The sequence below is a fragment of the Bos taurus genome, chromosome X (genome assembly GCF_002263795.3).
Source record: "Bos taurus isolate L1 Dominette 01449 registration number 42190680 breed Hereford chromosome X, ARS-UCD2.0, whole genome shotgun sequence".
Taxonomy (NCBI): domain Eukaryota; kingdom Metazoa; phylum Chordata; class Mammalia; order Artiodactyla; family Bovidae; genus Bos; species Bos taurus.
The window spans coordinates 37,627,418-37,649,968 of NC_037357.1; the positions used below are offsets into that span (position 1 = coordinate 37,627,418).

At 51.2% G+C, this 22,551-nt stretch overlaps 2 protein-coding genes and 1 long non-coding RNA gene across 3 annotated transcripts in view; 1 reads left to right on the forward strand and 2 right to left on the reverse strand.

Annotated features, from left to right (window-relative positions):
- The window catches only part of IKBKG (inhibitor of nuclear factor kappa B kinase regulatory subunit gamma), a 58,796-nt gene extending 44,809 nt beyond the window's left edge, over positions 1–13,987 (forward strand). Inside the window, exon 11 of the transcript XR_009493446.1 lies at positions 8,106–13,987. The gene's annotated coding sequence lies outside the window, so the exon portion shown is untranslated. The remainder of the gene's footprint in view (positions 1–8,105) is intronic.
- LOC112441506 (putative RNA-binding protein 15B) lies at positions 2,249–6,934 on the reverse strand. Its single transcript, XM_024988682.2, is given in 4 exon segments — positions 2,249–4,451; positions 4,453–5,182; positions 5,185–5,404; positions 5,406–6,934. Coding segments are annotated over 4 exon segments (2,601 nt in total). The 5' UTR covers positions 6,840–6,934; the 3' UTR covers positions 2,249–4,234.
- LOC112445126 (uncharacterized) lies at positions 7,263–8,317 on the reverse strand. The gene is made up of 3 exons (XR_009493491.1): positions 8,229–8,317; positions 7,772–7,900; positions 7,263–7,597 (listed from the first exon to the last, which is right to left on the reverse strand). It is a non-coding gene; the product is annotated as an uncharacterized lncRNA (long non-coding RNA).
- Positions 13,988–22,551: the final 8,564 nt, after the last annotated feature.

Consider the following 22,551-nt stretch of genomic DNA (forward strand, 5'->3'; position numbering starts at 1 on the left):
TTGTGTAATACATTATGTGGAGAAAGAAATGGCAATGCACTCAAGTATTCTTGCCTGGGAAATCCCATGGACAGAGGAGCCTGGTGGGCTGCCGTCTATGGGGTCACACAGAGTCAGATACGACTGACGTGACTTAGCAGCAGCAGCAGCAGCAGCAGAATACATCCTGTGAAATGCTGAGCTGGATGAAGTACAAGCTGGAATCAAGACTTCTGGGGAAAATATCAATAATCTCAGATACACAAATGACACCACACTTATGGCAGAAAGCAAAGAACTAAAGAATCTCTTGATGAAACTGAAAGAGGAGAGTGAAAACGTTGGCTTAAAGCTCAACATTCAGAAAACAAAGATCATGGCATCTAGTCCCTTCAATTCATGGCCAACAGATGGGGCAACAGTCCAAACAGTGACAGGCTTTATTTTGGGGGGCTCCAAAATCAGTGCAGATGGTGACTTCAGCCATGAAATTAAAACACACTTACTCCTTGGAAGAAAAGTTATGACCAACCAAGACAGGATATTAAAAAGCAGAGACATTACCTTGTCAACAAAGGTCCATCTAGTCAAGGCTATGGTCTTTCCACTAGTCATGTATGGATGTGAGAGTTGGACTATACAGAAAGCTGAGTGCCGAAGAATGGATGCTTTTGAACTGTGGTGTTGGAAGAAGACTCTTGAGAGTCCCTTGGACTGCAAAGAGATCCAATCAGTTCATCCTAAAGGAGATCAGTCCTGAATATTCATTGGAAGGACTGAGGCTGAAGCTGAAACTCCATACTTTGGCCACCTGATGCAAAAAGCTGACTCATTTGAAAAGACCCTGATGCTGGGAAAGATTGAAGGTGGGAGGAGAAGGGGATGACAGAGGATGAGATGGTTAGAGGGCATCACTGACTCAATGGACATGAGTTTGAGTAAACTCTGGGAGTTGGTGATGGACAGGGAGGCCTGGCATGCTACAGTCCATGGGGTTGCAAAGAGTCGGACATGACTGAGCAACTGAAGTGAACTGTGTAGGAAACCAGTGTAGGAATCAATGCCCTGGGGAAGGATGCACTGCCTAGGTTAATATTAGGTGCTCTTTCTTGGCCTAGGCTTAGGGATAACTAGGGGCACAAAGTACCCTGTAATTGGTTGGTTGATCCCAACCAACAGGAAAAGCTGCTTGAGACAGAACATGATGGAAATTTGGAGCTGGCCACCATCTTCAGCAATCAGCCAGCTAAAAGGGAGGGAAAAAGAAAATAAAATTAAATGTGGGAACTGTTCTCCTAATTCTGCCCCCTCAGCTGGTGTCAGGCACACTGAACATGTCTACATCCTTAGACTTCGTCTTTTGGTGGTCTCCAGTTCACTATTAGAATGACCCCAGACATCTGCCACCCACCCAGGCCCCTTTGCAAACTAACATTGCTAGGATGCTGCCCTTCACTGTGAGCTCCTTCCCTACTGCCCTGCGATAGGGCTGGATGTGTGGGCTCAGGGACTGGCGGGCCATCTCTGCCTCCATGGGTGACGGGAAGAGCACTACGATGGAGCTGGTGGCGGCGAGGTTAAGGGACCATCTCCACCAACCTTGCGTGTGCCTCAGGCCTACTCTTCATTTGGAGGCCTGTTTCCTTCTGGCCATTCTCACTTGTCTCCATCCCCACCCCAAGTCTGCTCCCAGCCCTTCAGGCCATCTGCCCCCTCCATCTCTCCCTGCCACCCCTGACCCATGCCCCAAGGCCAGACCCTCTAGCCATCTTCTTGGTCTCCCTCCCCACAGCCCTTCCTATCCCCAGGCTGACTGCTTTCTCTCCATTCCACTGTCTACAGGAGGCCCATTCCTCCCTGCTCCAGCCCCCGCCCCTGGCCTCTCTTCAAATAGGATACAAATTGAGAAGTTGGCTTCTTGGTCCTCTGGCCATGGGTGGCACACACCCACCAACTCCTGATGCAGCATGTCCAAGAGGCCATGGCCTGACGTGTCCTGGCCCCAGGGCACCGTGGACACCAGGCCCTGGCGCTGCATGTCCACCTGGTCCTGGAGCGGGGTGGCCACCCGGCCCTGGCATGGCATCTCTGCCAGGTCCCGGAGCGTGAGGTGCCTGCACCAGCTCTGGGGCTCCAGCCACGGCTGCACCTGCCTCTCCCGCGCCTCCGAGGCCCTCGTGCCCTTCACGGCCATTTGAGTCACCAGCTCCATCCAGACCTCTCTGGTCTTCAGCATCTCCCACCACTCCACCTCTGCCAGCACCTGGGTCTGCAGCCTCCATGACCACTCACGCTGCAGGTCAGCCCACCACGGCCACCTGGAGCGTCTGAGAGTCCGAGGCACCCAAAGGAAACCACGCCCCTGGGCGGGTGATGTCACTATGGGTGCCGAGAACGCCTGTGCACTCAGGCCCTGATGCCAGTCCCAGGATGTCCCTCTTAGGTGGTTATGAGCACGTCAGTGTTTCCCGCCAAACGTGGAAACACCAAGTGAGCCCCTTCCCCTTAGACCTCTGCTGCCATGTTCACATGTGACCCTCCTGCTGACTTCAGCCTCTGGAAGAGAGTCGAGCACCAGGGCCAGGCCCGGGGGATCCCATTGGTCTTCCACACATAGCTCAAGTCTGCGTCCTTGTCTGTGCATGTGGGCATGTGCATCCTTGTCTGTGCATGTGGGCATATGCAGGTGCATGCACATGGGGGCGCGAGACCAGGCTGTTCCTGCCCACCTGGGGAGGGAAGCAGGGACTACTGTTGGGCCCACTGTGGAAGGCATGGGGTAGGGCTGCCTGGGGGTCCAGGCACACAGAATGCAGGGACTCCAGGCTGTGGGCATGCCCCAGGCTCCTCAGAAGCACTGGATGAACCAGCTAGACTCAAGGGCAGAGGGAAGGGCCATGTTGCCCTGGACACCTGCAGTCTCCTGCTCTCTGCTGGCACAACTCTCATGGCCTTTCCCTTCCCAGGAACAGTGTCTTGAGGCTGTCTGGAGGGGTGGAGGTACCGGAGGACCTCAACTGGGAGGTGACCCTGTATCTGATAGCCTGCTGGTCTACTTCTGTGTACAAGGGGAGTCAAGTCAACAGGCAAGATACAGCCGGGGGAGACCACGGGGCTGGGGCAGCACTGCCTGGGTGTGGGATGCATCTGCCAGACCACTGGTGCCACGGGAGGTGACTGCATCAGGGATTGTACTTCAATCCGGCCCCTGAGCCCCACCCCCTGGCCGGAGAGTCCTCTCAGCCCTCCAAATCCAAGGCCAGCAGCCTTCCCCCACCCCTACCCCCACTGGAGGGGAAGAGGCACCAGCAGTGGCTGACCATTTCCTGTGTGTGGGGCATCCCTGTCCCACCTTCCTACCTTCCCAGTTTCTGTTGATTCTGGCTCCCAGTCAGTTTTAGGGTGTGCAAAGACCTGGTCTACTGCCTGTGTCTGTGCCCTGCTCTGTGGCCAAGAGGACCCCAGTGGGGAGCCTGGACATGTCAATGTATGGCAAAAACCACTATGATATTGTAATTAGCCTCCAATTTAAAGATAAATTAATTTAAACAAAAGAAGTAAACATTTAGGTCAGTATTTCTAATTCTTGGAATATATTAATACTTTAAGGAAATAACTATTAATGGAAAGATTTATAAATTCCACTAAATCATTAACCATAGTATTGTAAAAAGTGGAAACAACTTAAATGTTCCATAATTATATTATTATTGTTTTTTTTTTCTTATTTAAAGACCCAATCTTAATTTTTTGGCCACACCACATGACGTGGGATCTTAGTTCTGCTGCCAGGGATTGAACCTGCAGCCCTTACACTGGAAGTGCAAGTCCACTGGGCTGCCTGGGAAGTCCCAATAATTACATTAGGATGCATCTTATATCTATTCAATAACACATTTATTTTTTTTTTAAATCCATCCTCTGACAAAGGCTTTACTGACAATTTTCCATACAGTTAGTCAAAAAATAAAAAAATACAGAACACAACAGACAGTATTTCATACACTAGAAGCCGACATGACAGGAATCCCTTCTCATCATGGTAAAAAAAAAAAAAAACACCAAAAACCCCCAAACCCAAGAACTTAGTTTTTGGTGGGGAGATAGGACTTTGGTCCCCTGCCAAATGAAATGGAGTAACCCAGCAGAGAATTCAAATCAAGGGTGTAGGATGGGCCGGGGGTGCAGGGCAGCAGTGGTCAGATTTAAAAATAACTGCTTTAGTGACAAACAGGCTGGAAAAGCCAGGCTTGGGCTACGCTGTGTCTCTTACTATAACTATCACCATGTGCTCCTCCTCTAGCTTGCCCAATGTCCTCAGCGCTGACTGGAGGTACTGCTGTGAGAAGTCACAGGGCGGGAAGGCATAGAGCATGCCTGTGCTGTCTCTGCCCTTGGATCCACCCACTGGCAGGCTGATCACCCCTGCAGCCTGCTTCTGTTTCAAGTAGGAGACCAGGTTCCTGAGAAGCCCTCTGTAGGCCAGGCTCCACCGTAGGCATCCCCTCAGAGCCAGGCCCACTGGGGGTCGCCTGGGTGGCCAGGAGCACTGCGTAGCCATTGGGGCTCCCCTGCTTGATGTGTCGTGTGACCTCATCGAGCTTGGGTTGGTCCAGGCGAAGGCGCTGGGCAATCTTCAGCTGGGTCAGCTTACTCCCAGAAGTATGGTCTTTGAGGAGACTGCTGATCACCCCCTGGTCCCCCTCTAGGATGTGCAAAGATGTCGGGAAGCAGCTGTTTTTCAACACTAGAAGCCTGTTCCAACCCAGCTGCAGCGTCTGGGCATACTCTGAAAGATTCTTGAGCTTTTTGGTCTCGTGTTTTGGCTCTTCAAGAGGCTTGGGCTCGGCCTCAGTGGTCCGATGATTGCGCTCGCTCTCTCGGGTCTTCTTCCCGTGGGAAGAGTCGGGAGCCTCGTGGTGGTGGTGGTGGCTCCACTCCTCCGCCCCGTGTCGGCTGTTGCTGAGGGAGTTGCTGCCGGATTCCGTGGTCCCTTCACTGGAATGGTTTTCCTTGCGGCTACGCTCCAGGGTGCGGTCGGAGCCTCGGTCCGCAGGCTGCCCACCACCCTTGGTCCTGCTCCGTTCCTCGTAAGGGGAGTGGCTGGCCCTTCCGCGATCACTGGAGAGGCTCCGGCGCTTCCGCCTGTCCTCCCAGGCCTTGGGCAGGCACCGGTCCCCATCTCCTCCCCAGCGCTCACCACTCGGCTGCGCACTGAGTGGCTGTAGCCCTCGAGGCTGTTTCGGCGGAGGTGTGGAGGGGTCCTGTCCCGCACCCGCAGGTCAGCATCCAGGTTCTGGTGCCGGGTATACCCGTCGGGGAGTAGCTCATAGTGCACAGGGAGGGGGTAGGGCTGGTACTGCTGGGGATACCGAGTCTCCTCTGCTTTGGCAAAATCCACGCGCAGCCTGCGGTCCGGACCCCCCCAAGGGAAAGCCCCTCATTTTAGCACAGGCGGCCTGGGCTGCGTCCAAGCTCTCGTACTGGATGTAGGCAAAGCTATCTCCCTTGACATGATCAATGGTCTGAATGCTCCCAAAACGGTCAAACTCCCGGGCCAGAGCCGCCAGTGAGGTGTTAGGTCCCAAGCCACCCACCCAGAGACGTGTAGTGGGGTTGGCCTTGCCGTACCCTGTCTTAATGGGATTGCGGCCTATCACACGACCCGACATGCCCACCTTGGCCCGGTGGGCCATGTCTAGGTTCTGGAACTTGAGGAAGGCATACGCACCGCCCTGCCCACGGGCGGGTCTCTTGATGACCACCTCCTCAATGATGCCGTACTTCTCGAAAGCCTGTCGCAGCTCCACCTCTGACACGCTGTGGTCCAAATTCCCAATGAAGAGGTTGTGCGTGGCCCGCTGGTCGTCCTCGGGCATCAGGTCCTCTTCGCACACGGCCGGGTAGCCGTAGGGTCGCCCGCGGTCGTCGTACAGCCCGTAGTAGTCCATGCCCCGCTCCCGGGACAGGCCTACAGCGGCGGCGGCCGCGGCCGCATCTAGAGCAAAGGCTGCAGCAGCGTGGCGGGGGCGGGGCTCCCGCAGCGGAGGGGCGGCAACCGGGGACAGCAAACCCTGCTTGTACTGGTAGCCGCCGTGCAGCGGGAGGTAGCCGAGCGGGTCGGCGGGCACGGGCGGGCCCGGGGGCGGAGTGGAGGCGGCGGCGCTGCTGCTGCTGCTTCGCCTACTGCTCCCGCCGCCGCCTCGCACGTACACGGGCTCCACCTTGAGCGGACGGTCGTAGAGCAGTAGCTGGCGGGCCAGGGCGTGCTGGCGGGCCTCACGCGCGTACTGCGGGTGCCGGAAGTTCACGTAGGCCTCGCGGCCCAGCTCAGGCGTGTGCGACAGGCGCAGGCTGATCTCGCCGAAGCTCTTGAACTGGTGGAAGAGCCGATCTTCGAGGTGCTCGGCAGGCAGCGCGGGGCTCAGGCTGCTGATGAGCAGCGTCTTGTACTCGGGTGCAGCCGCTGAGGAGCCGGGACCCGTGGGCTCAGCCGCGGGCGGCGGCGGAGGTGGCGGTAGTGGAGATGCGCAGGACGACGCGCCCGAAGCGCCTGGGTCCCCTGAGACCTTGCCGCCGCGCTCCCCGCCGCCGGCGCCCGAGCCCGAGGAGCGGCCGCTGCTCGCACGGTGATTCGCGTCCCCGGCGCCTCGGCCGTCGCGATGCCCACCGCCGCTGCCCCCGCTACCGCGAGGTTTGTCGCGAGCCCGCGTTGGAACGGGGTGCTTGGCGCCGCCCGAGGCCTTGTGCGCCGCCCGCCCGCCCGCCTCCGCCTCCTGTTCGCGCTCCGGTGGCCGTTTGGCCGACGATGAGGAGCCGCGCCCGTTCGGGCTGGAGTCTCACTCGCTATGCCTCTTCATGGCGCCCGCGCGGCTGGCGGGTGGGCGGCCCGCAGACCCCTCAGAGCGGCGGCGGCGGCCGAGGAGGCAGCGCCCCCGGCGCCGCCATCTTGGACAATAACACATTTCTTAAGAGATTTTAGGAAGTGGAAAAGCTAGTATATTAAATGAAAAAAGTTCAGGAAAAAAATTAAACTTGATAAGTTCTACATCACATGCTGTTATACGTTTAATATGCAAGTACAACCAGAAAATATTCTTAAATGTTGACAGTATTTAGTGCTGAACATAGGGCTCGGTTTTCATTGTCCGAAATTATTTCCAATTCCCTTGTAACTGAATTCAAATATCTGAATTTCAGAACCTTCCCTCTAACACGAGAACAAAGATAAAAAGTGTTTTTAAAATCCAGAAGCGCATTAGCTGAAAGGAAACTAGGGCACAAAAAGTGACTTAGTTTTATTTTCTGCTGTAATAAGCACTGAAGCATCCCACTCCTCAAGCAGCAGGGAAACAAAGCAAGTGAACCGCAAGAGACCAAAGGCCAGTACAGGCCAAAACTTAGACTCAAATAACAAAGTGGCAATGACTCTTAGGTTGAATTCCCTATGCCCTGCCGAGTAGGGGACACAAGGTTAGGCCTCAGCCCCTTTCCTCAGCTTCGGCTTTGGCGAGGTGGGAGCCCGAGGCTCCAAATGTTCCGAATCACCAGGGAAAGCTGATCGAGGAACGGGTTCATGGAAAGTCGGATGAAAGCAAGGTCGTCAGCAGTCCATCTACTAAAAGCAGGGAAAAGAAAATCAGGTCAAAGGGAAGATTGCTCTTCCCAGGGTACCAGCCCCCCTCCTTATACCAAGCCCCTCAGTGTCTCCATCATAGCATGCTTAAGAGGGAGCCTAGACCACAGCACCTGCCACCCCCCACTCCCCAAGGCAAACTCGTCTGGAACTGACACAAGCAGGTCACTGCCATTCACTGCAAATTCCTTCCGAATCAATCCTTGGTGGCGTTGGGCATCTGGGAGCAGAGATCTGCGAGCCATGTCTGCCTCCAGGGGTGACTGGAAGGGCACTCTGAGTGTGCTGGGAGAGACACGGTTAAGGCACCATCCATTACAGAATTTGCTGGTATCTCGGGCTTCCTCACACCTCAGAGGCCCGTTTTTACCCCAGGATGCCAGGCTCCCGACGACAACCTGAGACTACCCTCAGGTGTCTCCGTAACCCTTGGGTCCATCTTCCCCACCCTCCAGGCTCCTCAGGCCTTGACAACCTCCTTTCCTTCCAGGCTGCCCAGTCCTGCTGCCCCGGATAGCCCCCGTGCTCCCTTCTATCCCTTCCTCAGGCTGCCGGCATGTTTCCCGCCACCATACCACTGACCGTGCCCAGGGAGGCTCCATGAAAAGGATACAGCACCACCTCTCCACGTCTAGGTCTTACAGCCAAGGGTGCTACATCTCCAGCAGATCCTACGCCACCTGGTGCCTGCTCACCTTGGGGACGAGCTACAGCAGCTTCCATCACCGCTCTTCCTCTGCCAGGCCCACCCCGGCCTTGTGGGGCTCGGCGAACAGCCTCACCTTCAGCGCTGCCTGAACCACTCTGGCAAGCAGGTATTCTGGAGCTCTGCTGGTCATCTCGGTCCTCTGCACCACCGGCGCCACCACCCGACGCCTGCATGGCTGCTGCGCGTCTCCCTCAGACTGCAAATAAGGGGCGGAGAGACTGGGCCCCTCACGAAGTCCCTCCCCTTCTGCGCAAGGACGCAAAAGTTGCGCCTGCGCACACACCCCATCCACCCACGGGCTGCTATGGAGACCCCGTGACGCTGGCGGGACTCAGCTCCCTCACAATGCCACCACGTTCCTTTCAGGTGCCCCTCTATGCGCCTGCGCACACGGGCCCCTCCAGTGCTGGCTCAGATGGCGTGGAATGGACCTCGCCAAGTGTCCACAGAGACGCCACTGAGACACAAATGCCGACTTTCCAGTCTCAAGGCCTGAAGCTAGTTCCACAATGCAACTTTGATTTCTCCACCGTATGCCTCAGAAGGGTCTCACTGGAGTAAGGTGGGAGTCGAGGGCAAGGGGCCAAGCCACACGATGCACCAGCATCACGTCTCTGCCCACTTCACATCATACCTGTGCTCTTTGACCATAGTGATCGCTAGCACTTCCTATGGTCTATGCGTTATTTCAGGTGCTTTCATGTGTTAGTCCATCACGTCAGTTTTCAGACAGTGTTGCCATAGCGCAGGCTTCCTTTGTGGCTCAGCTGGTAAAGAATCCGCCTGCAGTGCGGGAGACCTGGGTTTGATCTCTGGATTGGGAAGATCCCCTGGAGAAGGGAAAGGCCACCCACTCCAGTACTCTGGCCTGGAAAATTCCATGGACTGTATAGTCCATGGGGTCGCAAAGAGTTGGATACCCCTGAGCCACTTTACTTCACTTCACATTGTCATGTGAGTCTCCTGTCTCCCATGATGCAGCTCTCCTGCAAACTAATCACACACACCCACCCTCTCTCCAACACCAGCAACTCAAAGTCTTGGGCATTTTTGTTATTGCCTTTCTGAAAACTATGATGACTGCAGTGCTCCATCAGGCACCAGACTCAGGTTAGGTCTGAATGGTGAGATCTACAAAGGATAGTGATAATAACAATGACAAATAATGTGTGTGACACAGACAGTGACAGAACTATGAAGGAAAGAGAGTGTACGATAGAATGAGTTTCCAGAGAATTTACCACTCTGATAGGTGAATGCTTTTGAGTGAGTGTGACAGAGTGAATGTGTGATTGGCACAGGAATTTAAAGGGACAGAATGTCATGGGAAGAGACTAAGATGCAGAAACCAAGACAGAGGGAGTGTGTGTCCGAGTGTCAGAGAGACATTCTAAGAGAGATAGGATGTGAGAGAGAATAAGTGTGATGGAAAAAGAATTATAGAGTGACACAGGACTATTAAAGAAAAAGAGTGTGTGATGGTACTCTAACTCAGTATGAGAAAGTAAATGTGAGAGACAATATATCGGTGAAAGAAAATGGGTCTGTCACACATATCAGAGTGTGACAGGGAATGAACCTGACAGTGGGAGGCAGCAGCCTGGGCAAGTGGGTCAGTCCTTGGAGCCCATGTTTCCCCCAGGGCGGTCATGCCCAGGTCTCTGCCGGTCTGGAGGAAGTCAGCAAATTGACTTGGTTCAGTTGTCCAAGAAACATTGCTGTTAATAAAGCTAGTGGATGAAATGTAATTCCAGAAGAAATAGTCAAATCCCTAAAGGAGGATGCCACCAAGGTTTTGTATTCATTATGTCAACAAGTCTGGAAGACCACAGGACTGGAAAAGATCAATCCTCATCCCAGTTCCCAAGAAGGGAAGTAAGAACGGGCTAACCATTGGACAACTGCACTCATCTCCCATGCTAGTAAGGTGATGCTTAAAATCTTGCATGCTAAGCTTCAGCATTATGCGAACCAAGAACTTCCAGATGTCCAAGCTGAGTTTAGAAAAGGAAGAGGAACTAGAGATCAAATTGCCAACATTCACTGGACTATGGAGAAAGCAAGGGAGTTTCAGAAAAACATCTACCTCTGTTTCCTTGACTACCCTAAAACCTTTGACTGTGTGGATCATGACAAACTGTGGAAAGCCCTTAGAGAGATGGGAATACCAGACCATTATACCTGTCTCCTGAGTATCCTGTATGCAGGTCAATAACCAATAGTTAGAACCTAGTATGAAACAACTGATTGGTCAAGATCGAGAAAGGAGTATGACAGGGCTATCTGCTGTCACCCTGTTTGTTTAATCTATATGCTGAGCACATCATGAGAAATGCCAGGCTGGATGATTTACAAGCCGGAATCAAGATAGGCAGGAGAAACATCAACTACCTCAGATATGCAGATCAGATCAGATCAGATCAGTCGCTCAGTCGTGTCCGACTCTTTGCGACCCCATGTATCGCAGCACGCCAGGCCTCCCTGTCCATCACCAACTCCTGGAGTTCACTGAGACTCATGTCCTTTGGGTCAGTGATGCCATCCAGCCATCTCATCCTCTGTCGTCCTCTTCTCCTTTTGCCCCCAATCCCTCCCAGCATCAGAGTCTTTTCCAATGAGTCAACTCTTCGCATGAGGTGGCCATAGTACTGGAGTTTCAGCTTTAGCATCATTCCTTCCAAAGAAATCCCAGGGCTGATCTCCTTCAGAATGGACTGGTTGGATCTCTTGCAGTCCAAGGGACTCTCAAGAGTCTTCTCCAACATCACAGTTCAAAAGCATCAATTCTTCAGCGCTCAGCCTTCTTCACAGTCCAACTCTCACATCCATACATGACCACAGGAAAAACCATAGCCTTGACTAGATGGACCTTTGTTGGCAAAGTAATGTCTCTGCTTTTGAATATGCTATCTAGGTTGGTCATAACTTTCCTTCCAAGGAGTAAGCGTCTTTTAATTTCATGGCTGCAGTCACCATCTTGCAGTGATTTTGGAGCCCAGAAAAATAAAGTCTGACACTGTTTCCCCATCTATTTCCCATAAAGTGATGGGACCGGATGCCATGATCTTCATTTTCTGAATGTTGAGCTTTAAGCCCACTTTTTCACTCTCCACTTTCACTTTCATCAAGAGGCTTTTTAGTTCCTCTTCACTTTCTGCCATAAGGGTGGTGTCATCTGCATATCTGAGCAGAAAGCAAAGAGGAACTAAAGAGCCTCTTGATGAGTGTGAAGAAGGAGAATGAGAAAGCTGGCTTAAAACTCAACATTCAAAAAACTAAGATCATGGCATCTGGCCCCATTACTGCATGGCAAATAGAAAGGGAAAATGTGGAAGAAGTGACAGATTTCCTCTTCTTGGGCTCCAAAATCACTGTAGATGGTGACTGCAGACATGAAATCAGAAGATGATTGCTTCTTGGCAGGTCAGGGATGACAAACCTAAACAGAGTGTTGAAAAGCAGAGACATCACTCTGCCGACAAAGGTTCATATAGTGAAGGCTATGGTCTTCACAGGATCACATATGGTTGTGAGAGCTGGACTGTAAAGAAGTCATAGCACCAGAGAATTGATGCCTTTGAACTGTGGTGCTGGAGAAGACTCCTGAAAGTCCATTGGACAGTAAGAAGATCAAACCATTCAATCTTAAGGGAGATCAACCCTGAATATTCACTGGAAGGACAGATGCTGAAGGTGAAGCTCCGGTATTTTGGTCGTCTGATTCGAACAGATGACTCATTGGCAAAGTCCCTGATGCAGGGAAAGATCAAGGGTAGAAGGAGAAGAGGGTGTCAGAGGATGAGATGGCTGGACAGCATCCTGGATGCAATGAACATGAACTTGAAGAAACTCCAGGAGACGGTGAGGGACTGGGAGGCCTGGTGTGCTGCAGTCCATAGGGTTGCAGAAATTCGGACACAAATGGGAAACTGAACAACTACAGCTGCCCAGCTGTATAAGGGTCCTTGTTTTTGCTTCCCTGGTGGTCCAGTGGTTAAGAATCTGACTGCCAATGCAGGGCACATGGGTTCGATCCCTGGGCCAGGAAGATCCCACATGCCCAGGACAACTAAACCCGTGTGCCACCACTACTGAGCTCCCCAAAATCAGAGTCTGTGCTCCTCCACAAGGAAGCCTCCACAATGAGAAGCCTGAGCACAGCAATTAGAGTAGCCCCTGCTGGCTGCAAGTGCAGAAAACCTGCACACAGTTAACAAGATTCAGCACAGCCAAAAACTAACAAATAATTTTGGTAAATAAAAGTTTTTTTAATATAAATTTATTTATTTTAATTGGAGGTTAATTACTCTACAATATTGTATTGGTTTTGCCATATATCAACATGAATCCGCCACAGGTTTTAAGAGTCCTTGTTTCCAGCTATAGCCTTCTCGGACATTGAAGATTTCAGTTAATTAAGCTCATCCTACACTAAGATCTGCTCTGGTCCTACAGAGTCAATCTTAAAAAGTAAGACCCAAAAGGATCAAACTGTTTTTTTTTCCAAGTAATTTAACAGGATTCCATAATAAACCTCAAGAGTAAGTTTAGGAATAGAAAAAAGTCAAGCATGCAAGGGAAATTTGATAATGCTTGGCATCCAATCTAAAATTACCAGGAGGCAAAGAAGCAGGAAAATCCAACCCATTATGACAGAAATCAGTGTGTTGTTGTTGTTCAGTAGCATCTAACTTTTTTTGACCCCATGGACTGCAGCATGCTAGGCTTCCCCATCCTTTACCATCTCCCATAACTTGCTCAAACTTATGTCCATTGAGTCGAGATGCCATCCAACCATCTCATCCTCTATCGTTCCCTTCTCCGCATGCCTTCAATCTTTCCCAGCATCGGGGTCTTTGCCAATGAGTTGGCTCTTTGTACCAGCTGGCCAAAGTGTTGGAGATTTCAGTTAAAATGCATCAATTGGAAAGGAAGAAATAAATGCATATTTATTTACAGTCAAAATGATTGTCTAAGCAGGAAGTTCAACGGGATCTACAAGAGCTATTACAATTAATCAGTTAAGCAAGGTTTCAGGATACAAGGATACTCTTGAGAGTGCCTTGGACTGCAAGGAGATCAAACCAGTCAATTCTAAAGGAAATCATTCCTGAATATTCATTGGAAGGACTGATGCTGAAGCTGAAGCTTCAAAACTTTGGCCAGAAGATGTGAAAAGCTGACTCACTGGAAAAGACCCTGATTCTGGGAAAGATTGAAGTCAAAAGAACAAGAGGACAATGGAGGTTGAAATGGTTTGATAGCATAACTCACTCAGTAGACATGAATTTGAGCAAACTCCAGGAGACAGTGGGGAGAGAGAGCCTGATGTGCTATAGTTCATGGGGTCTGAAAGAGACGACTAGACACAATTTAAGAGACTGAAGAACAACAACATTCTGGTATTATATCTTAATATATAAATATAACTAGGGCTTTCTTGATAGCTCAGTTGGTAAAGAATTTGCCTGCAATGCAGGAGACTCTGGTTCAATTCCTGGGTTGGGAAGATCCCCTGGAGAAGGGAAAGGCTACCCACTCCAGTATTCTGGCCTAGAGAATTCCACAGACTGTATAGTCCATGGGGTCACAAAGAGCTGGACACAACTGAGAGACTTTCACTTCACTACACTTCATAAAATGAGAAAATATTCCAAAATTAATACTGAATGGCAGTACACTACTATCTTATTCTCCTGCTTCTTAAATTGTCTTCAGTTATGTTGTACTCCTTGACTATCTGGATCTCAGAACCTCCTCTCCAACCAGAAGACAAATACAGTATTAAGATGTGTAGAAGCTAAAAATAGTCAGAGATAGCACAGTATCTCAGTTTTATTTTCTGCAGTTAACAATCACCAAACTATGTGGAACCTGAGCCCCCAGGCAGCAGCACATGCACAAGATGAAGCCCAATCCACCTACTGCAGAAATCAATGCCCTGGGAAAGGACACATGAGGCTAGGGCACATAGGCTAGATTTATCCCTGACTTTCACACAGAGGCTTAGTAAAATGGGGGGGCACATAGTGCTGCAAGGTCCACATACCAGGGAAATCTTCTGCAGACAGAGGGTGATGGACGTCTGGAGCATGGCATGGTCTTCAGCACTCAACTGGCTAAAAGGGAGGGAAAATGAAATTCAGGCTCCAGATGAGGAGGAAGAGGAGCATGTCCTCCCTCTGTCCCCGCACACTGACAAGCCCAGGGCACCACACTTCTCCTCTAGGCTTAACCCTCCATTATGGCTCCTCCTGGGCTGAGACTGGTCACCACCCACCACCCCTCCCCCACCTCAGCCCCCTTTAGAACTGACAGAACCAACAGGTGGCCATTAACATCGAGCATCTTCCGAATTGACCGTCGCAGTGCAGTACATCGAGACAGGAAGAGAAAGGCACGGTGAGGCTACTGGTGGAGATATGGTTAAGGCACCATCCACACTCATTTTGCCTGTACGTTAGGCTCCCTGCTCACAGAGACCCGCCTTCTTTCATGAGGCTGCCGCCTAGGCTGTCCGGACCTCCCAGCCTATAACCTAAGGACACCCTGGATATCACCGCTGGACCCCTCTGGTTCCCTTCAGGTTGCTTTTCCTCACTATCTTCCCCTGGCAGCCAGACCACCCCTGACCCACACCCTCCATCCCCCGAGAGTACCCTCCTCCTACACTTTAGGCCCCTCTGCCTGAAACCCCCCAAACCACCCCTAGCCCACACCCCAACCCTCACGGTCGCCCAGCCCACCAGGGCTCCTGGAATAGGATACAACTGGAGGGCTTGGTTACTCAGAACTTTGACTCCGGGTGCAGCATCTCCACCAGGCCCTGGTGCTTGGGGTGCCCCCGGGATCTGTGGAATGGCACCAGCTGCACCACCTGACTCTCTTGCAGTGCTGGGGCCTCTTGGATCAGCCAAGTCGCTGGGGCCGCCAGGAACTCCACAACTGATGGTGTCACCAGGGCCAGTTGGGTCGCCAGGGTCATTGCGGCCACCAGCACCACCTGGCACACCTTGGCCGCTTTGTGCTGTGCCACTACAAAGGCCATGGCTCCTGCATCTTCATCTGCTGTCCTCGTGGTTCCTCAACTATGTGCCTTGAACTCCGTCTTGAACCCCTCTCCCTTTCCCTCCACGTTGGGAAAGACTGAACCCTCCCTCCAGAACCCAGCCCTGTAGTGCGACTTTCAACCAAGCATCAGCAGAGCGCCTGCACACACACACCCTGGTCTTGCCTCACGATTGGTTCCCACCGACCATTGGCTTCCACAGTGGCTGCAGGCTCTCGGGCAATGGGCGTTCACTGCTGAAGCTTCACGTGTTCGCGTGCTGTGTCACCCCAATGAGCCTGCACAGACACACATCCAGGTGGTCTGCGTCCTCTCAGTCAGCCCTGCCTCAGGCCCAGAAACCTGGTAAACGGCTTAGCAAGGAGGCCTTTGGGTGGCGCTCCATCCTTTAGTATGGCAACAGCTCCTCAGTGCGCATGCTCAAACAGACCCTGCCCCACTCATCAGGGCACGTGCCTGTTTCCAGTCCAAGCCTGCAAACCCTAAGTGAGCCCCGGTCCCTGTGCACCGCCAAGACTGCACTGCTGCCAACTTGGCCACACTCACAGGTGAGCATCCTGCTGAGCGCAGGTCATTGTCATTGACTTCCAGAAGGGAGTCAGGCACCTCTGGGTCAGGCCTGGTCTGTCCCTCTGGTGTCCCACACGTAGCTCACGTGTGTGTGCGTGTGTGCATGTGTGTCCATGTGCATGTGGGCAAGTGCATGCACATGGGCATCTGACGTGCATGTCTGTGTGTGTGTGTGTGTGTGTGTGTGTGCCCGAGAGAGAGAGAGGGAGTAGTGGCTGTGCACAGGTGCTAGCCCATGTCCGTTTATGTGTGTGAGTGCGTGTGCAGGGGTGCATGCACATAGGTGTGTGCATGTGTGTTTGTGGAGGTGCTTGCAAATGAGTGTTCCCATGTGCATCTGTGTGTGAGAGAAAGTGTGTGGTCAGGTGCATGCACATGGGCATGTGTGTGTGTGTGGGAAAGAGAGCATAGGTCAGAGGCATGCACACTGGCATCTGTGTGTACTTGTGTTCATGTGCAGGTGCCTTCACATGGCGGTGCATGGGGACCTGGTCCTGGAGTCCTAAGACTAGGAATGCAGAGCAGGCTGTGCTTGCCCACCTGGGGATGGAAGTGGGGACTGCTGTTGAATTAACTGGGGATGGCATGGGGAAGGGCCACCTGGGGCTCCGGGCACACAGACTGCAGAGACCCCAGGCTGGGAACTTACAACAGCCCCCCCCAGAAGCACCGGTTAGAACAGATGCACTCAAGGGCTGCCAGAAGGGCAACGCCCCCCCCCCCCCGCCGGACACCCCAAGTCTCTTGGCCTCTGCTGGCACAAAACGCACGGGCTTTCCCTCTATAGGAACAAAGTCTTGCAGCTCTCCGGAGGGCTGGAGGTGCCGGGGGCCCTCAACTGGGAGGTGACCCTGTGTCTGCTGGCCTGCTGGGTGCTGGTCTACTTCTGGTCTGGAAGGGGGTCAGATCAGCCCACACAGTACAGCCAGGGTTGATGACAGGGCTGGGGCACCACTGCATGGGAGGTGGAACCACTGGTGCCACAGGAGGTGACTGGATCAGGGCCACTGCCCGAGGAGGGGACAGGTACTTCCATCAGGCTGCTTGATTCCCACCCCCTGGCTGGATAGGCCTCTCCACGGCCCTCCAAATCCAAGGCCAGCAGCCTTCCCCACCCCCAGTGGAGGGATTATATTTTCCTCCATTATGTTAGCTGCAGGAGTTTTTTAGTTTACCTTGATCAGATTAAGAAAGTCTGTTTGTAGTCCTAGTTTTCTGACAGTTTTTATCATAGTCGTTGTTGAATATTGTCAAATGCTTTTATGGCATCTAAAGTTTTTTTTCAAATCCAGAAGCACATTAGCTGAAAAGAAACTGAGGCACAAAAAGTGACTTAGTTTTATTTTCTGCTGTAATAAACGCTGAAGCATCCCACTCAAGCAGCAGGGAAACAAAGCAAGTAAACCAAGAGAGACCAAAGACCAGTACAAGCAAAAACTTAAGACTCAAATAACAAAGTGGCAATTACTCTTAGTTTGAATTCCTTATGCCTTGCCAAGTAGGGGACACAAGGTTAGGCCTCAGCCCCTTTCCTCATCTTAGGAACGGTGGGATCCCAAGGCTCCGAATGTTCTGAATCACCAGGGAAAGCTCAAGGAGGAATGGGTTGATGGAAATTCGGATGAAAGCAAGATCTTCAGCAATCCATCTACTAAAAGCAGGGGGAAAGGAAAATCAGGTTAAAGGGGAAATCATTCCTGTAGGTCCAGGATACCAGCCCCTCTCTTTACACCAAACCCCTCAGTATCTCCATCATAACACTCTTAAGAGGGAGCTCAGACCACAGCACCTGCCACCCGCCACTCCCCAAAGCAAACTCTTCTAGAACTGACACAATCAGGTCACAGCCATTCACTGCATATTCCTTCTGAATCATTCCTTGGAGGCATTGGGCATCTGGGACCATACCCCTGAGAGACAAGGATGCTTCCAGTGGTGACTGGAAAGGCACTCTGAGTGTGCTGGTAGAGACACGGTTAAGGCCCATCCATTACTGAATTTGCTGGTATCTCGGGCTTCCTCACACCTAAGAGGCCTATTTTTACCCCAGGATACCCATGTTCCTGACTACAACCTGAGGCCACCCTGAGCTTCTTCCCTAACCCTACGGTCCCTCTTCCCGACCCTCCAGGCTCCTCAGGCCTTGACAACCCCCTTTCCGGCCAGGTTGCCCAGTCCTGCTGCCCCAGATTGCCCACGTGCTTCCTTCTATCCCTTCCTCAGGCTGCGGGCATGTTTCCCACCACCACACCACTGACCGTGCCCAGGGAGGCTCCATGAAAAGGATACAGCACCACTTTTCCATGTCTATGCCTTACAGCCATGGGTGCTACATCTCCGCCAGGTCCTGGGGCATGTGGTTCCCGCTTACCCCGGAGACGAACTCTAGCAGATTCCATCATCGCTCTTCTTCTGCCAGGCCCACCCCAACCTTCTGGGCTCGGTGACCATCCTCACCGTCAGCACTGCCTGAACCATGCTGCCAAGGATGTGTTCTGGAGCTCTGCTGGTCATCTCGGCCCCTTGCATAGCTGGCACTAACAGCCGAGGTTCACATGGCTACCGCCCGTCTCCCTCTGAAGCCAACATGAAGGGTGGAGAGACTGAGCCACTCACCAAGTCCCTCCCGCTCTGTGCAAGGACGCCAAAAGTGCCTCTGCGCAGACACGCCTCGGGGTGCTCTTCATACCGGATTGGTTACCACCCAGCCTGCCTGGCCACACACAGGCCTCTATGGAGACCCCGTGGGGCTGGAGGGACTCAGCTACCTCACAAAGCCACACTTCTTTCAGGTAGCCCTGATGCACCTGCGCACACGGGCCCCTCCATTGCTGGCCCAGCCCATGTGGAATGGACCCTGCCAAGTGTCCTCAGATACGCCACCGAGATACAAATGACAGCTTTCCGTCTCAAGGCCTAAAGCTAGTTCCACAATGCAACTTTGATTTCTCCAACATATGCCGCAGGGCAAGGGGCCAAGCTGCACGATCCACCAGCGTCCCCTCTCTGCCCACTCCACATCTATACCTGTGCTCTTTGACCATAGTGATAGCTAGCCCTTCCTACGATCCATGTGCTGTTTCAGCTGCTTTCCGTGTGTTCGTCCATCATGTCAGTTTTCAGACAGTATGGCCATGTTGGTGTCTTGTCTCCCATGATGCAGATCTCCTCCAAACAAATCACACACACCCACTCATTCAGCAACACCAGTGGCTCAAAGTCTTGTGCATTTTGGTTTCTGCATTTCTCAAAACTATGATGACCATAGTGCTCCATCAGGCACTGGACTTAAGTTGGGTCTGAATGGTGAGATCTGTAAAGGATAATGATAATGACAATGACGAATAATGTATGTGACACAGACAGTGACAGAACTATGAAGGAAAGAGAGTATATGATAGAATGAGTTTCCAGAGAGTTTACCACTCTGACAGGTGAATGCTTTTAAGTGAGTGTGACAGAGTGAATGTGTGATTGGCACAGGAATTTAAAGGGACAGAATGTCATGGGAAGAGACTAAGATGCAGAAACCAAGACAGAGGGAGTGTGTGTCTGAGTGTCAGAGAGACATTCTAAGAGAGATAGGATGTGAGAGAGAATAAGTGTGACGGAAAAAGAATTATAGAGTGACACAGGAATATTAAAGAAAAAGAGTGTGTGATGGTACTCTAACTCAGTATGAGAAAGTAAATGTGAGAGACAATATCGGTGAAAGAAAATGGGTCTGTCACACATATCAGAGTGTGACAGGGAATGAACCTGACAGTGGGAGGCAGCAGCCTGGGCAAATGGGTCAGTCCTCAGAGCCCATGTTTCCCCACAGGCGGCCATGCCCAGGTATCCATCTGGGGGAGGTCAGCAAATTGACTTTGCTCTGCTGCCCGAGAAGCACTGCTGTTAGAAAAGCTAGTGGATGTGATGAAATTCAAGCAGAACTTTGCAAATCCATAAAGGAGGATGCCATCAAGGATTTGAATTCACTATGTCAGAAAATCTGGAAGACTACAGGACTGGAAAAGGTCAATCCTCATCCCAATTGCTAAGAAGGGTAGTACCAAAGAATGTGCTAACCATCAGACAATTGCACTCATCTCCCATGCTAGTAAGGTCATGCTTAAAATCTTGCATGCTAGGCTTCAGAAGCATTGTGCAAACCAAGAACTCCCAGATGTCCAAGCTGGGTTTAGAAAAGGGAGAGGAACTAGACATCAAATTGCCAACCAACATTCACTGGCTTGCCGGGGTCCAGCCCCGGTGGATCCAGGGAATTCGAAGGGGGTACGGCGTCGGCGAACAGGATAGGATAGCTTAATTAAGTGTTAATTAAAGATATAAAGAGTGGTTAAATAGGGATAGCTCAGCGAAGAAATTCAGTGAAGAAAAGAGGCTGAATAACTTGGTTTACGTGGAAAACCAATAAAATTCCAAGACAAGGAATTTGCGCCACCTATGTAGGCCGCAGGCATCCTCCCATTCTCCTGAAGGAGAGGAGACACTAAGGCCTCCCTGGTCAGATCTTAGAAGCCCAGGCAAAATTAGTAGGCTTGGCGAGCCTCCATGCTCCAGATGGGAATTCAGCCAGAAGGTGAGAGAAAGAACGACATGGGGAGACCAAGCTTCGGTGAGCAAGGCCAGCACTTTATTTTCCAAAGTAGTTTTTATACCTTAAGTTGTGCATAGAGGATAATGGGGGAAGGGGTAGAGTCAAGCAATGTCAGCAGTCCTTGATCCTTATCGAAGCCAGGCTTTCTTCCTGCAAACTTATCATATGCAAAAATTTAGGTGATTTACATCATCTTCTGGCCAGGAGACCTGTTAACATTTTATGACCCTTTCTTCAGAAAACTTATTTTTCTCTAAAGGTGATTATTCTAAAGTCAGGTGCCACCCTCCGAAAGCATTAGATAAAGTTGCATTCCTATAGGGCAAAAGAATTAACTCAAGGGTCCAAGGTTACAAACATTAAAGCTACTACTTACATTCCTATACACCAACTATATTAATCACTACACTCTCAGGGACACAGTAGGTAAGGGATATGGAAACTTAGCAGCAAACATTGGCCCAATAAATGAAAACCTTTCACCAATATAATTTCTAATCAACCCACTATACTATACTAATAATCTTCTAACTGCTCAAAGGAATCTGTATTTAGAAAGTTTAGAACATCTCGTGCCTCTCATGGTTGGGAGGCTGTGAACAATCACATGTGGCTGGAAGAGTTCAGGCAGGCTAGAGAAATTCCAAAGGAGTTTGTGAACTAAAACACTCTTGTCACACCCAGGAACTTTATTAACTGGAGCTCTAAGTTAACTCCTTCTCCGAGAGAGGTGGTGGGGGACAGCCCCCTGTAAAGTAAGAGGTGTAGGTGAGAGCACAAAGCAGTAAAGTAGGCAGACTCTGGTTTTGGGGGTAGATGCTCGAGAATTTCCAGGGGGACTCCTGAGGCTCGATCCCACCTTTGCGTATGCCGAGCCTCCTTCCTCATGACCTTTGCCACGGGCGGAGTTCCTCACACTGGCTCCCGGCACTGGCTTATATAGAAATCAGGGGAATTTCAGAAAATCATCTCACACTGTTTCCTCGACTAAGCTAGAGCCTTTGACTGTGTGGATCATGACAAACTGTGGAAAGCTCTTAGAGAGATGGAAATAGTAGACCATCCTACTTGTCTCCTGAGAATCCTGTGTGCGGGTCAAAAAGAAACAGAACCCTGTATGGAAAAACTGATTGGCCAAGATCGAGAAAGGAGGATGACAGGGCTGTCTTCTGTCACCCTATTTGTTTAATCTATATGCTGAGCACATCATGATAAATTCCAGGCTGAATGAGTTACTTGCCAGGATCAAGATAGGTGGGAGAAACATCAACAACCTCAGATACACAGATTATACCACTCTATGGCAGAAAGCAAAGAGGAACTAAAGAGCCTCTTGATGAGGGTGAAGGAGGAGAGTGAAAGAGCTGGCTTAAGACTAAATATTTAAAAAACTAAGACCATGGCATCTGGCCCCATTACTGCATGGCAAATAGAAGGGGAAAAGGTGGAAGTAGTGACAGATTTTCCTCTTCTTGGACTTCAAACTCACCATGGATGGTGACTGCACCCATGAAATTACGAGACGATTGCTTCTTGGCAGGGAAGTTATGACAAAACAAGACAGGGTGTTGAAAAGCAGAGACATCACTCTGTGACAAATGTTCATAGAGTCAAGGCTATGGTCTTCCAATTGATCACATACGGTTGTGAGAGCTGGACCGTAAAGAAGTCAGAGCACCAAAGAATCTGTGCCTTTGAACTATGGTGCTGGAGAGGACTCCTGAAAGTCCCTTGGACAGCAAGAAGATCAAACCAGTCCATCTTAAGGGAAATCAACCCTGAATATTCACTGGAAGGACGGATGCTGAACCTGAAGCTCCAATATTTTGGTCATCTATGGGAACAGTTGACTCACTGGAAAATCCCTGATACTGGGAAAGTTTGAGGGCAGAAGGAGAAGAAGGCATCAGAGGATGAGATGGCTGGATGGCATCAGGGATACAATGAACATGAACTTGGGCAAACTCCAGGAGATGGTGAGGGAC